The 14200-nt window shown below is 38.5% G+C and overlaps 2 protein-coding genes across 4 annotated transcripts; both read right to left on the reverse strand.

Moving 5' to 3' along the window:
* Positions 1-657: 657 nt before the first annotated feature.
* fkbp8 (FKBP prolyl isomerase 8) lies at positions 658-8093 on the reverse strand. Of its 2 annotated transcripts, none has more exons than XM_010771930.1 (9): positions 7987-8093; positions 6651-6919; positions 6270-6439; positions 6060-6148; positions 5407-5627; positions 4929-5101; positions 4768-4845; positions 2359-2511; positions 658-2105 (listed from the first exon to the last, which is right to left on the reverse strand). In XM_010771930.1, exons 2-9 carry the CDS (start codon positions 6907-6909, stop codon positions 2019-2021), a joined length of 1230 nt encoding a protein of 409 aa, XP_010770232.1. In that variant the 5' UTR covers positions 6910-6919; positions 7987-8093; the 3' UTR covers positions 658-2018. The 2 variants fall into 2 exon arrangements, with proteins under 2 accessions (XP_010770232.1, XP_010770301.1); XM_010771999.1 differs by lacking the exon at positions 7987-8093 and adding an exon at positions 7661-7942.
* An 834-nt stretch (positions 8094-8927) lies between these two features.
* LOC104945972 (single-stranded DNA-binding protein 3-like) lies at positions 8928-13966 on the reverse strand. 2 transcript variants are annotated; one of them, XM_010771743.1, is made up of 5 exons: positions 13875-13966; positions 13675-13753; positions 13267-13295; positions 13078-13179; positions 8928-11872 (listed from the first exon to the last, which is right to left on the reverse strand). In XM_010771743.1, the coding sequence occupies exons 1-5, from the start codon at positions 13911-13913 to the stop codon at positions 11792-11794; spliced, it is 330 nt and encodes a 109-aa protein (XP_010770045.1). In that variant the 5' UTR covers positions 13914-13966; the 3' UTR covers positions 8928-11791. The 2 variants fall into 2 exon arrangements, with proteins under 2 accessions (XP_010770045.1, XP_010770120.1); XM_010771818.1 differs by having other exon boundaries at positions 8928-12059.
* Between the last annotated feature and the right edge of the window lie 234 nt (positions 13967-14200).

Consider the following 14200-nt stretch of genomic DNA (forward strand, 5'->3'; position numbering starts at 1 on the left):
TATCAACTACATTTACACTTCTGAATACATGATATGACATGTATGCAAAATGAATGGGCCTAAACAAATGTTGTACTAATAATAATTGTCTTGTATAGCCTACATGTAAAACTAATTTGGAGAAAACCATTTAAATATATACTAGCATTGTATTTTCTAATTATGTGTTATAGTTTTTTATGGATGACAACAAATATACATTTTTTTATACAGCTTTTAAGAATGGGCATTTCACAGCAGTGATGCATAGGAAGTTGGAAACGATAGGTCATCTAATTGCGTCAGCGAAACGTCAATGTCTGAAGAAGACAAGAAAAAAACTCCAGTTTGGGAATATCCACAACATTTGTGGATGTCCACCTGTAATCTAATAATAGGAGGAAGGTAAATGCTGAATGTTTGTTATCTTGTCTTTATTAATAACACATATTATTGAGTTTCTGTATAAATATAACACGTATTTAAATGAAAGATGTGGAACCTGGAACTGGTTCACTTTTATATTTCTTCTATTGCCAGTTGTATGAGGCATAAACACCACGCATCTTGTGGACTATGGATACTACATTATATCAGTTCAGGATGTAGTTAAAATCAACATACATGGTCATGATTTCACTGCATATAGTGTCCTATGACACAAAAAAGAGGCTGTAGTTTGATAACAGACATATTTTATTGTGATGAATATAAAATTAACAAATACAGGGAATGCTGGGAACTTTCACAACTACTTCATTTGTATGCAACTTTTGGCTCTTTAGGCCTGCAATCTACTCTGAAGAAGCCACAGATCCGTCAGTGTCAGTTCAACTCTTGTGTTAGAAAACAATAACCAAAAGAAATGGAATAAACACCAAAATCAAAACAATAAAAAAATATTCACAGACAAAAAAAGTAGAGGACAAAGGAGAGAAATAACAAAAAAACACCCAACATTTTACTTAAATGGTCATCCTTCAACATTTGGTCTTAATCATCAAAAATTGAGGTATAATTGACAGAAACTGAATCATTATAAATAAACTCTCCTTTAGCGTTACTCATAGCCACATCACAGAGAAACGATGTGCTCCTCTGTTCTGCGTTAAAACTGTACCTCAATAACAGAACATCTATTTAAGCTGTGACCAAGAATTTAGAAACACTGGAGCATTGATGTTGATTTATGTTTCTGTTTGTTGCTGTTGACAGCGTCAGAAACGCAATGTTTTAATTCCTTGGTACGTTCTAGGGCTCCAGTTTGTTGCATTATGTTTTACTGCATTCATGGTTTTTTTCTTAGATAGATTCAATGTTCAGATCAAAACACAAAGATTGATTAAACACACAAAAAACTTTGGCATCAGTCAACAAAAAATGTGTGTGATGTTGTGTTGCATTACAGGACCGGTGCGTTCTATTTTCTGATCACTTAACATATAAATAGAGTCTGTAGAGTGTGTTTAAGAGCTAGCATACAAGTCAGAAAGATTGCCATTGTGTGGACCTCTAATATAACATCTGCATGAACATCAGTCAAGATTAAACATTGTACCATAATTAAAATCAAAGTGAAATCACATATTCTCTCTTGGATAGTAAATATTAATTTACCTAAACAATCTGGCGTTTTAAACTATAGCATAACAAAAAGGAATATATCACAATAGCTATTCCTTAATGGGAAAACATGATTAAATGGCTCCTATCTTAATCTATGGTAAAGTATCTTATACTTTGATGATAATTAAGCAATTTCCTACCACCAAGAACATAAACAATGGTAGCAAAAGAAAGCAGTGTCTGGCAGCGTGTTTATGCATAAACCTACACATTTAGAAAGTTTCCATATGTAAATATTGACGTTTTATTAATTTTCAACTCGTTCTCAAACATAGCAGAGAAACAAATGACAGTGGAGAGGAATCTGACCAACCAACAGACATTTCCTCCCCCCCCCCGACCAAAGATCAGAAGGCTGCGAGATGTGCTTCTGTGTTGAGGCTCACATTGGTCAGACTCCGCACAGACTTGGTTCAGTTTCTAGCAGCTATGACGACGGATAACGCCACACCGCCAAGGGCTACGGCAGTGGCACCGAAGAGCCATTTCCAGCTGAGACCCTAGGGAAGTAGCAGAAAATAAAATAAGACTAGAGAAAGAATGTTAAGAATTGTCAAAAGTCAAAATCTAAAGTAAAATAGGAATTTGACCTAACATTTTTATACTTAACTTGTTATTGCACAAAGGCTCCCTTGATAATTACATACATCAATTCAAAAGCACCAATTGAAACGCATGAGCATCATATGATGATAGAGAGCTATTTGCACTTAAACACTTGAACAGATTTGTTTCCCCAGCAATGACTCTCACCCATGAAGACTTGGCCCGGTGTTTCTGTGAGCTGCTGCTGCTGCTGCTGCTGCTGCTAGCGGGGTTACCCAGCATCTTCTTATACAGCGCCTGCTCGGCTCCTCTCTGCTCCGAGTTCTTCTTCACCAGCTTGGAGAGCTCAGCATGGATTGTCTGAACAGAAGAGACAAGACAAAGGCTTCAGATCGACATCCTCAGGTGTAAAACAAAGCAACATAAAAACAGCAATCACTCGGATGAACAGGTTGTAGCAGCATTGCTCAGGTGCTGTGGGTGCAATGCTTTCATATTCATTTGTTTGTTTGTTTGTACACAGGGTACTTCTTAAAAATGTGTCTGTTGACTGTGTTGTTTTAAACCTGTTTCATGATGGATACCTTGTACTTTTACTGCATACCTACAGGTAAAATAAAAACCTCAACTCAAAACCTTGCTTTACTCTACCAACCTAGCTATCCCGACATAAAAGGAACAAAGTCCTGCTGCTGTAAAACAACCTAGGTATGATGTATTTGTTAATGGAAATATGTGAAATAAAAATACACTTACATCAACAAACAGAAGCGTTCTGGAAAGCTTTACAAATGACATATCAGGAAAGCTTTTCAAGATATGGATGAAGCGTTGATGGATGAAGCATCGATTAAATACTTGTATAAATAAATGCTGGGAAATTATTTGTTCTTACAAGAAATCACAAACCTAGCCTGCCATTGACACGACATGTACAAAGTATTCCAGTATATGGGTTCAATTGTCGTTCCAACGTTGCCACCGATCTGAGTCACTTCGCTCTTAAAGCTGGTGAGTGACTAAGCAAACCAATGTTTTTAGAAACAATGTCAATGTTTATGCTTTGTAAAATGCCCCCCAGTGATGGGGCCCTATAGCATTGAGTTTACAGCAATGTTCACTAAAGTGGTATTTAAGAAAGGTCTACCTTTATAGATATGTGTAATCGATGTGAATGTCTAAACCCTGCCCTGAGGATTTATCCGTCATATTCTTTAAAGAACATATTAAAGTGATCATGTTGTGATATCTTGGGAGGACCTGTACCTCACAGAAATCTATTTCTGTCTGTACAGAACAGATTGTATGATTTGTAGACATTTCTGCAGAACCACGATACTTAACACCGTACTTTGACACATATACTGTACATGCCTTTTACAAATAGTGTGCCGCCAGCAACTTTGATATGAACTATTACACATTGTCATTTTGATAAGGATCCAATTCATTGTTCCCCTTTCTTCAGCAAAGTGTTTGAACAGTTGGCACCACTATTGTGCATAAGCTAACCACCAAAATGACAAAAAAGACAGAACACTGACTCCCAAGGACAAAATAGGGTAAAAAAATATAACATCCTGTCCTAGCAGCATCTGAGGCTGTCTAAACTGGAACTGTTAAGCCTGCGTGTCATGTCAAAAAGTAAACTAACCCCAGACAAATACATTTTCTCTCATTAATTTGAGTTTGAGGGTATAAAAAGCCGACACCAGAGTAACAAATTCAGACAGCATGTTGCTCAAAGCTTGGAGAAGAGAGATGGAGTGTCTTTCTGTCACTCCTGTCACTGCTTCAGTTTGAGACCGCCTCATTGATTATAATGGGAGAGTTCTGGCATTGTCCCTGAAGCACACCCACTGTTCTTGCTGTTGGAATACAAGGTTATTAAGGGAGAGCTTTCATTATTATAGCACTTAGATGCAAGTCCATTTGGACGGCTAAACAGCTAATCTTATTGGTTTAAAAGTGTGTTGACACAGAGCCATCTCACATACACAACATTTACAGCTATGCATTGACCATACACTGTATATATAAAAGGCATTGACACAACAGCCAGAAAGTGGAAAAAATGACATGCATCTTTTTATTGCCTCCACACAGGCAAAACTATAATCTACCTAGGATGCATTATTGCAAAATGTAATAGTACATTATATTTACACTACGTGTGCTGGATGAAAAGCTTAAGTGGTGGCCACGCCATGTGTTGTTTGACAGATTGGTGTAGGACTCAAGTGGGGGATTCTGGGCACGAGTACCATGCTGCTGCAGCTCAAAACGAATCCAAAAAGCCCACGCACTGAGCTCAGTTCTGTCAAACGGCCTTGTTTGGCCAAAGTACCGCATACACCCGACTGTAATAGCAGCAGCAGCAGGAACAGTAGCTAGGTATTAGATATGGCTGGGTGCAGGGCAGACCTATTTACAGCAACAACATGAAAACAGATCCCCTGAAATGATGAGTCAGCAGTTCACCTGACCTTGCACAACAAACTAAGAGATTTGATGATTAGCCAATGGCACCATCTACTGGTGATAGGGAATAACTGCAAATTCTCAATACTAAAATGTTTGATTTACCAAAATAGTATGTGAAAAGCCCAATAGTACCTTGTTGCTTGGTTCCAACTTCAGTGCCTTCCTCAGAGTTTGAATGGCTTCTGCGTATTCCCCTTGTAAGGCTAGTACCTTGATAAAAAAAAGCAACAACACAAAGTTCAAGAAAAACATCCAACTTGTAATGACAGTGAAAGAAAAAGCGTGATGTTTACCTTGCCCATGCGGAAAAGTGCTTTTATGTTGTCTGGCTGGTGTTCCAGTGCTGAGACACAGGATTTAAGTGCTGCATCATAGTGGTCCAGTTTCAGCTGAGAGGCAGCCATGTTGTTTAAACACTTCACTCTTACATCCATCAGCTCACTCTCCTCCTCAGGAGTAATGTCAACTGCAGCAAAAAAAAACACACAAAGAGTTTTAAAATAATTGTTATAAAGTATCAAGACAATCAATTCATTATAAAAGTTAATGAAGAATAGTTATATATATTCCCTGCCTATCACCGTCTAACGTGGTCGATATTGTTTTTTTCTACACACAGCCCTTCTTTTTTTGAGGGGGGGATTCAAGAACTTCGAAAAATGCACGAGTAAGCATCAACTCTTTCAGTTCCCCACCTGTTAGTCGCCTCCTTATCCCAATGCTAGGTGACAGAAAACGTTTCACCTAAACCCAAACTCCCCGCTCTCTCACCTTTAGAACTAGACTCTGTTATGGTCAAAGCAATGCTGTATGAATTCACAGCGAAAGCATAGTCCCCACGCTGGTAATGAACATTGCCTCTCTCTCTCTTATGAATGGCCAAGGCAGTTTTTTCTGCAGGGGGCAGCAGCTCCAGGTCCGGGGCATCAGAAGCTTCCAGCAGTTCCACTTCGAGAGACAATTCTTCATTGGCTGGAACCTCGGGTTCAAGACTGAAAAGATAAGGAAACAGTCAAATTCAGAAATTAAGTGGCATCAATCTCTAGATGAGACACAAGGAATTGTTAGAGCTTGGAGAACAAGCAGACAGGGAATTGGTCTTTTAATAGAAGCTTCAGTAGGAAATAACAAGCAGTAATAGATTTTAACAGGTAGAGGAAAAGCAACGTTTAATGTATATAGAGCCTATTGAATACCATTGTCTTGTCTTTTTGTAACAGATATTGTTAATGGTGGAAATTCGTTGAATATATGGACAATGTTGATAATAATAATAATACATTTGATTTGTAAAGCACCTTTCATTACTATAAGCAATCCCAACGTGCTACAAGGGGCATACAATACATACATGTTTTGTTGGTTTGCATGAAAACTGCAGTTTAAACAGCCTTTAGCAGTGTTACTTTAAAGCACGTCCATACCTCCCCCGTTCACCATATGCATATTTTGCATTGGCCTGGACGAGGGCCTTCTCTCCCATTTCCATGAGCATGACTGTGAGATCCAGAGCCTGGAAGAACAATTTCATTGAGTAAGAAAAACTAACTGAGGTCAGTAATATAAAGCAAACTATGTCAAACCTTTTGTGACTCTGTGAAATCAGTCCATTTGAAAAGTATGGTCCATTTTACCTGGATGACATCTCCATCTCCAAGAGTAAAAGAGAGGTCAGACTGCTTCTCTACAAGTGTCCCATCGCTTAAACATGTTTTGAGATTAATCTTGACATTCTGTCCTTTCTGTGGGCGACTGTCTCGCCCTTTTCCTTCCTCCAGGACCTTTTTCTTCAGCTGGTCATTACCTGGGGACAAACAAAGTCATATTTATTTTGTTTACAGCATTGATCACTCTGCAGGGAGTCTTTAGCCCTGTTAAAGATAATCGCAACGACTTCCGCTCTTGCTGAGTTGAGCTGCTCATCAATATTAAATGGTAAACCAAGTTAAACAACTACTAGAGGAATATGTTCAGCTATAATCTAACCTGTTACTCATGGGGCTTTTGTCACCTACCTAATACATCCAGCCATTCTTCCACTGGACCTGGAGGGTCAGAATCTGTGTCTGCATTAGTCCTCTCAGACTCATCTGTGTTTTTCCCCTTCCCACCCCCAGCATCTTCCAGAGGAGGGGGCTCATCGTCAATATCTTCTTCATTTAAAACCTCAAAGTCCTCCCCGCTGTCCAGCAACGAGGTTCGTCCGCTCTTCTTCCCTGATGTCACACTGTCATGGCTATCAGAGGAGTCCATATTTTCCTCTATTTCCGTCATTTGAAGAATACTATGAGAAAAAAGGAAAACAACTTGGGAAGAATGCAACTTCATTGACTTCATGACTGCAGTGTTTCCCAAAGATGTAACGCTTCTATCATCAGTGGTGTAATGTTACTAATTACATTGAATCAAGTAATGTACTTATAAGTAAAAAGTTGTACTTGTACTTTACTTCATTATTTTCACATTTTGCCATTTTATACATTTACTCCACTACAATTTGTTGGAAAATGTTGTAATATTTATTCCACAACAATTATTTTAGATATTTAGTTACTAGTTCTTTGCAAATTGAGGTCATTAATACAAAATCTGAATCGACACATCCATCATCATATATTGTTATTATAGGTTGAGCTAAACAATAGCCAATAGAGTAATCTATTCTAAATAACCCAATCTTTCCGAGGTACAGCATTACAGTGATGCTCACATTAAGGCAGCAATACTTTTTAATACAATAATTATGTTGTTTATGTGCCTTTTAAAATAATTAATACTTTTGGTACTCAAAGCATATTTTGATGCTAATACTTTTGAATGCAGGACTTTACGTGTAGTATTGCTACTTTTACTCTAGTAAATAATCGGAGAACTTCTTTCACCTCTGTCTATATTAATACATCAGTGAGCTTCTAACAGAGCTATCACAGCATTTAAAATCAAAACGACTGCCATCTCAAACAATGTAGCACTTAGTTGCGTATTGTTATCAACTAGCTAAAACATTACACACATTACAACTCACCTGTTAACAGTTTTTCAACGGCAGAATTTTGTTATTGTTTGATATATAGAAGCCAAGCTAAGCCAACGTTTTCCAGAAGTTTCTGTCAAGTTATACAACGGCTCCTCAAGAGGCTAGCAGCATGCTAACAGGCGTTAGCCGAGGAAGTTGACAATAGCAAACTAGCATTAGCTGTAATCTCGCTAGCTGATGTAAGTAGTAGATATTAAGGGACTGTTTTTATCTCATCTTGCAATAAACCAGTGCCTACTTCGACTTCAGATAGGGCGAGTCATTCAGAGCGACATATTTGATAACCACGTTTAACAATAGAAACGGCACTTTACCTTCAAGCACTATCTGTGCAGAGGCTTGTTTTGGTCCTGTACAATCTCCCCTCCAGGTTACACTGATGAAGTCAGCTTGCTGTTGGGCAACGCGAGATCAACGTGACCCCTATGTGTTGCTAGGCTTCAACCTCAAACTGACTTCGCTGCGGTCTCTAGCTCATCCCAACAATCTGCTTCCTGTTAACCTTGAGCTCGTGGACTTCTATTGGACCTTTTCATGCATATTAATGTTTGACCTCATGGGTGGGCTTTCCGACGACTGTAGATAGTTTTCAATAAAAAAAACCTCTGTACTTATATCTCAAGTATAGATTACACTCCTAATTGTGACTACATCCACCATGGATTCATGAGTGGCTTTTAATGCGTTATCTCACAACAATAGCAAAATGCCATTTGTGTAGCAGCTGGATGTACAGTGACTTTATCGTTTATAATTATATTTAACATATTTTTTAGCTTGGAGCTGTGGTAACCTTAATGCAAATTCAAAATGTGTGTCAGAATCATTGAGTGTTATTTAAAGTCAAAACTCAACTGGTATAATACAAAAAATTACAAAATTGAGAGCCTAAATCAAACATTGATAATAACTGTTTTGAAACGTGTGCAAAGGTTGAGGCCCGAAAGGAAATAGTAAAAAGCAAAAAATTAAATCAGGGAACCTTTTAGTTGCAGGAATTTAACCCATACAGTCCATAAACCTTTTCTAGGAATATCATGCAGGTTTATTGAAGCTATAGCAGAATTGATTTGATTTTTTAGCTTTAGTCTAGTTGACAATAATGACATACCAAGTAATATATTATTCCACATTGTGAAAAGCGTGTTTTAAAAAAATATTTGGCCCTTTCCTTTGCACTAAATTCCTATTGTGTACTACTACTGGTGGATGAAAGCTAAATGAGAGCTCAGAGGAAGAGATTGAGACAACAAGGAAAAATCAAATTACATTTATTATTGATGCATTGTTTCTTTTTTGATAAGCAAATCATCTGTTTTCTTTCAGTCTAAAGAAACTTTACAATATAAAGAAACATACAAAGAACATCTTTATTACCTACACAAGACACCTAAGTCCCTAAGACAAGATTTCTGAACTATCCTACCATGAAAATACAAAGCAAACCCAAGAGACAGACTGCTTCATATTGAATACTGCCATGTCATCAGAAAGGACCATGAATGGTACAGGAGAATCATTTATATCCCATTCCCTTGAACCCCCACCCCTCCCCAACTCAACATAACCACCCGCACCCGACCAGCAAATCTTCCTAATGGTACAGTATTATACATCACAATAGAAGTACAGAGATGGCCAACGATCGATATACACAGAGGACTGAGAGAGGATCAGTGAGAGAGCTTCTATCTATACAACGCTATAACAGGAATAGCAAAGGACACAGTTTCTTTTTGATCTATTCTTAATTTAAAATGAGGTTCTCTTAAGTACTTTTACCTTTTTAAAAGTTCTCTTAAATTGATAAAAATCCTTCATATTAAAAACTGCAGTAAGAGGTCACATGTTTTTTTTTTGGGAGAAGATGCCCTTTGAAAAAAATGATGAACAAGGCCAATAGTAAAACTGAAGCACAAGGAGACGAGGGCAGAGTGAGGACGCTACAGTTTGCTTCTGTCTGTCCTGTCCTCCCCACCTACGAGTCTTTAGCATACAGTCTGCATTTATTGTGTCGACTGTATTCTATACATTTTAATGGAAATGTAGCCACGTGTCAAATAGTCATCCTTTCTCTATGAAAAAACATGGACAGTTTTATTTATAATTTACTTTCAACTGTATTCATTGGTAGTGACTGACATATCAAAACATGTCAATGATATCAAAATGCATTATACAGTATTTACAAAAAAGGAAATTAAAAAGAGAAGGGAGGGGAGACGTTTGGTAGGGACGAGGCGAGGGATTGGAGGAAAGACGGGGAGGTGTGTGTGTGTGGCTACATTGAAGGAACACTGGAGAGTGTGTCCCAGGCCACCAATAGCCAAATCCTGGAGATGTCATTGTTGAACTCTGGGTACAATCTGTTCACATTGATATCAGAAAATTGACAAGTACGTCACCATCACCCATAGAGGCTACAATGGTTGTTTTAGTTATTGTTGATTTGAACACAGCAATGCCATTAAGTGCTGCAGTGTGATGCCACGAGAGATAACGTAACCCTTTGAAACGGAGAGTAGATCAGGCCAAGAAAACATAACATACAGAAAGAAATTAAATAGCGTAATATGTAACTATGATTTTCTTTGTGTGCAGATTCTACGGGCTTTCATTTTTTCTCAGTTGAATACATTAAAAATAAAAACAATCTGCTGAAAAAACTAAACAGAAATATCCTTTACAAAAGCGTCCCATTGTTGTTTCCTCTTCCTCAGACCGATGTGGCAGTCTGTTTACCCCGAGGTGCATCACTCTGCTCCCTTCATCGACGCTACTCTGGATCCACTTTCCCGAACATATGGGAGTCGTTGAGAGGATCTGATCGATGGGAGCTCCAAGGAGTCTGTTTTAGCCTGTCTTGTCTGGGTTAAAAAAGTGTATCATACAGGATCTGTGGGTTCACCCTAAAATCCAAGCAAGAAAGCAGGCGGCCTCACAAGTGTATCTGAAGTCCTACATTTATCTCCAAGTCTGAAGAAAAGGGGGCATTGCCTGGAGACCAGAATGAACCCTGGGAGGAAAACAGTGCCACTTGGGAGTCCACAGTGAGGTTGAAATCAAACAAAGTGATGGAGGGGAAGGAAACACGTTTTAGGATTCACAGACAACTTGTAAATAACAAATAAAACAACCACCATACACGCTAAATATGTTGTATTTACAGACAAATCCATAGAAGAGATGCTCTCTTGCTCTGTTGGATACTGAATGAGAACTGGCACCTCAGAGCTTTTCCCATGTAGTAAAAACTGTGAGAAGGGGGGCGTATTAAGACAAGATAGCTAGATGATCATTCAGGTGCATCAGCAGACATTTTGTACCAGGAAACAGCAGTGCTCTGAGAAAGCCTCTGTTTTAACTGTATGGATATCTTTAGCCAAAATACTACATCAGAAACTACTTTAATTGGTGAAGACAGTCAATTATCCCGATCACTTTAAATGTTTATGCAAATGGTGCAACAAACATTAAAGTGGCAAAGACTCGAGCTACACGTTCAGTTTAGTTTAAAGGAGAGGTATGTGATGTGAGATAGACTGTAACAACAAAAACAAGACAAACATCAAATAGCCTTAAATCATGTAAACAAAAAATCATTGTGCATTTTTCAAATGAGTGTGCTTATTCTGTCATTGTTGATGCTGCTGCTGAGATAAAATGTGCCCTTTACAGGAAATCATAACTACATTAGTAGAATAATATCAATTATGAAAATTATAACAATAATATTACCATCAACAACAAAAAAATACAAACATTTAAAAAGAAAACCATTCTTGCCCTAAAATAACATTATCAGTTCATGTTTTTTTTCTTGTTTTTTTTTTTTAAATCATTCCTGACACAGGAGTTTTTGAATGAGGGTTTTCGGCCCCTGTCAGTCATCAACCGCGTGTCCTTATAAGTTATGATCAGCGAGATATAATGGAGTGGTGGTGGTACAGCGGGGCATCGTGTTTGGGTGTGATCGCCACCCATGAGGGCAGGTTTTTAGGTTTTGGGAGAGACAGGCTCGGAGCAGATTCAGTCTCTTTCTGTCCTAGGGCCCGTGTCGAGGCCCGGCAGGCGAAGAAGAATCGGAGAAGAGACCTTTCCTGTTGCTTGGAGGCCTTTTCATGTTCTTAAACCCATTTTACAGGCGTTGGGATGGGGGGCCTTGAGGGGAGTCCTGCTTTCCAGGTGCATCCCATGGGGCTGTGTGGCACACCATCCACCAGGAGGAGGAGAAGGAGGTAGGAAGGGAGAGAGGAAGGTAATGCAAGACGCACCAGGGTGGATGGAAAGGGAAGATTTGGGTAAGGGGAGATGAAAAGGAAATAAAATAAAATAAAAGATAAAATAAAATAAAAAATCACACACTCATCGTCATGTTGGGTGAATACTGTAAAGGGAGAAAAAGAAAGGGAGGGGAAAAAAGATAAGCCAAAACTATATCATTAAACTACCCAATTCAAGATAAAAGCAATACAACTAACTGAACTAAATGCCATGTCCAGCAAACATTACACATTAACATTAACCCTGACTAAGTGTTTAAACCAGCAGCAAGCAAAGCAGCCCAAGGAGAAAATGTTAAGGAATCGAGAACACAGTGAAGAGACTGTGGCAAAATGTAGTCGTTGTCAGTCTCGTATTAATCACTATATGACAATCTCTCCATGCAGCAGAGAAAGCATATGATGTGGTTCTTTCTCATGCTTGTGTTTGTGCATGCTGTGTTTTTGTGTATGTTGGGTAAAGATGGGGAAATATTGCACAACATAAAGGACTAATTACCGGTTCAATTTAGCCAGGAGGACTGGTTTTAAGGTCAAAGTAGAGCATGGGGCTGATTTCACTAACATATTTTACATTGGTCAGCAGTGTTATTCTCTTTAAAATGTTTTTATAACTGTTGAAAGCAAAAACATTTTTGGAAGAGTGGACATACTGTAGTCGTTTAAAGTGGTATCTCAGTCAGTTTTTAATTAGTTTAATGTCCTTCAAGAACCTCATGGCTTTGTGCAAGAGACACATTTAGAAGCAAATCTATCTTGAGTCTGGGTTTTATTTTGATAAGCAATAGTGAAATTATATTTTCTACTTTAAACCGGCCCCAGGTCACCTTGGGCAATTTACATTTAAACTATTTAAATGTTGCATGCTTTAATTGAGTCTCAAACCACATGGATAAATCACAACTGTATTAAAAACATGAATATGTTCATCAAATAAAAAATGTGATACTGCTGTTTGATCATGTTATCATCAGGGATTTGTGCAGATACTACTGTTATCCAAAGCAAAATGTTTGATTTAAAAACCTGACTCTTTACCTTATCACAGTCAGATATGATTTGTATGTCGTTGTTTTGTTTGTTCCCAGCTTAAGAAGTATGTTGTCTCCTTTTGGTACTCACACTTTCACTTTGGAATGGGTTTAAAAAGTTGCCTGCCATCTCGCCGTCGTCCCGCGGAGTGCCGGGAGGATTGTTCATGCCTGCCATGTTGTTAGGAGAATTCTGTGATACACAGGTAAACAGAAAAAGTCAGAATACAGAAGTCATACGGATAGACAAATTCATAGACTGAGAGTCAGTTAGTCTTACCTTTGGCAACCCATCCATGTCACCAGAGCCTGTGATTAGAAATAGAAAAAGGAGAAATCGTTATGAGGTTACTGTTAACTGATTCAACACGATCAGGATATCCAGAGCAAGTAGGAACAGCTTGCCCTCTCACAGGATATGGCTTTTAACTAAGCTATTTGTTTCAGATACAGATGAGCATCAACTTGCTGGCTTCAATGATCCCGTCTCGCAAATCTACTGGATCAATTGGCCTTCTCACTGCCCCACTAATCTGTTTTAGCTCTGATCAATAACAGGATGGGGGAGGACACTTCCTCTGCCGGCCATGAGAGGGCACAGTCTTACTTCTAAAGACATTAACAGGTATGAAAATACTCAGGAGCCTTAAGGAAGTGCATGCTGTACACACTATCTTTGGCTACTCACCTAGTGATCCGTTCATATGATGCTGCTCCATAGCACCCATTCCTCCCATAGGCCCGTCAGGACCCGGCCCCATAGGGAACTAAAGAAAAACAAATGATAAAAGGTTATTAGTTTTACTCTGTGTAAATTGTACAGAAGAATTCTAATAAATATTGGATAAATATGTTAAGTGTAGATCAAAATTAATCAAAATGACTCACATTAGGTCTGTTTCCACCAGGGCCGATAGGGTTCATCATTGTGTAGATGTTTTCACTTGAGTTTGTCGAATCTATGAATTAAAAACAGTGGTATATGTGAAATCAGAATACTGTTAAGTATTTTCTTCCTCCGGGAAACACTTGCAGATAAGCCCTATATCAACGACATCCGCTTTCTATCCAATTGTTTGGGCCGGGGTGTGGAATGGGGTAATGAATAGAAAATAACGAGCCGAGCTGCACAGAAACGACTGGAGAGGCACAGTCCTTCACCGAGTCTGACGTTGTTTCAGCGTAATTCTGCAATTTGTTCCCCATATTCAGCT

The sequence above is a fragment of the Notothenia coriiceps genome, unplaced genomic scaffold, assembly GCF_000735185.1.
Source record: "Notothenia coriiceps isolate Sejong01 unplaced genomic scaffold, NC01 NC01_scaffold00000154, whole genome shotgun sequence".
Taxonomy (NCBI): Eukaryota; Metazoa; Chordata; class Actinopteri; order Perciformes; family Nototheniidae; genus Notothenia; species Notothenia coriiceps.